The sequence below is a fragment of the Cryptomeria japonica genome, chromosome 8 (assembly GCF_030272615.1).
Source record: "Cryptomeria japonica chromosome 8, Sugi_1.0, whole genome shotgun sequence".
Classification (NCBI taxonomy): Eukaryota; Viridiplantae; Streptophyta; class Pinopsida; order Cupressales; family Cupressaceae; genus Cryptomeria; species Cryptomeria japonica.
In genome coordinates, this window is record NC_081412.1 from 638,600,206 (window position 1) to 638,603,074 (window position 2,869).

A 2,869-nucleotide genomic window follows, 5' to 3' on the forward strand; every position below is an offset into this window, starting at 1 on the left:
ACTTTGTTGAGAGGATAAAACATGGCAACGTCTATCTAGTACCCAAAATGTTAAATAATTAATTGAAAAAAAATTAATAAAAAATTAATGATATTTTATTTTTAATTATTTAAAAAACACGATCAATGATAAATTTTGAGTGCTTATAGACCATTGGATAAAGGGGCAACGTCAACATCAACACCACCATCATGCACAACCAATAGAAACAGCCACAAAATATAAAAACAATTTAGGTGTCATCAACACTACCATCATGCACGACGAATAGAAACAACCACAAAATATAAAAATAATTTTAGGTGTGGGCCCCGCAAAGCTTGAAATCTAGTGGAGACTTTAATCCGCGCCAATACCATGAGGGAAGCCCAAGTACGCATTTCACCTAAAATGACAGAAATCCTGGAGGCACGCCTGATCTTAGATAAATCGAAACTACAAAATAAAGGATAATGGCTGACATAGATTCTTACCAACGAAACACGGAAATAACGCGTAAACATAAAATTCCACAAGAAGTCACGATTGATTCGAAATGAGGACCAAATCGGACTCGGAAGTAGTAAAAATGAGTTTGTGAGGCTACAAAATTCTAGAATATAACGCGGCATATGCCCGTCTTTGGCAGCCTTCCTTGAAAATTACGTAATGAGTACGATTTCACAACAGAGCAGCTACTAGAAAATTCCTCAAGAAAGGAACAAATTCGAAGGCTAGAACACAAGAAATTTCTGCAATATAAATCAGGGCATTAGCCATACAATTTGTTCTTGTGAAAATCCATCAAAGAGAAAGCTTTAATCAAATCCCCAAATTGAGAATGGCAGGGCAACCAAGGCATGTAGATGTAGATCTCACAGTCATCTCTGCAAAAGATCTCAAAAATGTGAACTGGCGATACGGCGATCTGCGTCCCTATGCCGTAGCCTGGGTTGATCCAGAAAAGAAGGTTTCGACTCAGGTCGATCCAGAGGGCGACACGAAACCCTTATGGAACGAGAAGCTCACCATTCCTGTCACAGGGCCGCTGGAGGATGCCGAGCTGACGATCGATATTGTTCATGAAAAGCCCTCTGAGCTGACAAAACCCTTAGTTGGAACCGCCAAGGTTCGACTCTCAGAAATCCTGGACGAAGTGGGGTTCGACCAGAGGCAAGAACGGACCCTCAAGTTGAAGCGCCCGTCTGGCCGCCCGCAGGGTAAGCTCGAGATCGCGATCTGTGTGAGGGAAAAGCGATGGCCCCAGCAGGACTACCCTTACCCGCAGCCCTATGGCACAAGGGACTATGCCCCTTCCCCTGCCCCTTATTCATCCCTACAGTACCCATATGATGCAAATCCTCCTTCACAGCATTACCCATATGCTTATGGTTCAAACCCTCCCCCACAGCAATACCCTTATGGTAGTAACCCTCCTTCAGGGTACCCTAGTGGACCTTATGGGAACCCTTATCCACAACAGGCCCCTGTTTCTTATGAGGGTTCTTCTAGTTATGGTAGTGTGCCTGCTTATGGTGAGACTGAGAAGCCCAAGAGCAGTAAGTTTGGAGTTGGGACTGGTTTGGCTGTGGGAGCTGTGGCTGGGGTTTTGGGTGGCTTGGCTCTTGCTGAAGGAGCTGATTATGTGGAAGATAAGATTGCTGAAGATGTTGAAGAGAAGATTGAGGATGATTATGCTGATCAGGGTGATTATGCTGATCAGGGTGGTTATGATGACTATGATGGTGGTGATGACTACTGAAAAAGTAGTTTCAAATACAGGAAGGAAATGCCTTTTAGTGTTTGAGGTTCTTTTGAACTAAGTTTTTTCTGATCTGAACTTGTATTTAGATAATATGCATTCAGTTGTTGGAGTCTGGTCTTCAGAATAGGTCATGGTTGAGGCTTGTTTTGTTTTATTTTAGGGAACATCTTAGATCTCATCTGTGAATTTTGATCCATTGCAGTTTTCTTTTACATGTAAAGATGTTGGGAACTTTGGATTTCAAAGAAATTTATAGTTGCTTACTAAATTATCTTTAAATGTCAGGTCAATCTTTAGTGTGTGATTTAAACTTTTTCTGATCTGAACTGTTAATATAGATCACATGCATTCAGGTGTTAATATAGATCACATACATTCAATGCAATTCAATTGTTTGAATCCCATCTTGAGAATAATTTATGGTGGAAATTTGTTTTTGTTAAAGATTGGGAACAGCTTAGATCTCCTCTCTCATAGCATAGGCTCTAACCTTTTGAACCGTTGTGGGTTTTACAGATCTCATTTTTAATATGGATTTTCAATTAAAAAGTTATAAAAAGACAGACTTCTAAAATATCTTTTTAATATATTAAAAAAGATCACAATAATAACGTGGGGCAATATTAAATTCAGCTCCTATTTGAATTCAGAGGTCTTTTAATAGAAGAATATAGTAATTGACTAGTAATATTTTTCAATTCAATTGCAGATAATTTCTTGTATTTGACATTTTATATGATATGTAATAATCCATCATCAGATGAACGTCCACAGTTATTGCCTGACTTTTAAAGCTTTAGAAAATGTGCGTCTCTAATCCACAGTCAATTTATCCCGCGACTTTGAACATGTTCCGTATTCGATTCCTTTCTTCGAACTTGATGTATCTATTTCAATTAATTGCTAAAAGGTTTTTTAGTTGAATATCATTTGCTAAGGGTGATGATACGTTTCTAAAGTGCTTGTCCTTGTCAATACTATTACTACTAGAAAGTTACGTAATGATTAATATGTGTCGAGTGAGCAACTATTAGAAAATTTCTCAAGGAATTGAGGAATTGTTTCAAAGTTAGAGGAAAAGCATCAGTCGTCATCATAGCTAATTTCGTGCATTTACAGATTCTA

The 2,869-nt window shown here is 38.7% G+C and overlaps 1 protein-coding gene across 1 annotated transcript; it reads left to right on the forward strand.

Moving 5' to 3' along the window:
* Positions 1-476: 476 nt before the first annotated feature.
* On the forward strand, positions 477-2,023 carry LOC131054968 (protein SRC2 homolog). Its single transcript, XM_057989572.2, has one exon. It carries the CDS (start codon positions 821-823, stop codon positions 1,739-1,741), a length of 921 nt encoding a protein of 306 aa, XP_057845555.1. The 5' UTR covers positions 477-820; the 3' UTR covers positions 1,742-2,023.
* Positions 2,024-2,869: the final 846 nt, after the last annotated feature.

Excerpts from the sequence above, each read along its gene's own strand:
- LOC131054968 (XM_057989572.2), top strand. The coding sequence starts at position 821 with ATGGCAGGGCAACCAAGGCATGTAGATGTAGATCTCACAGTCATCTCT.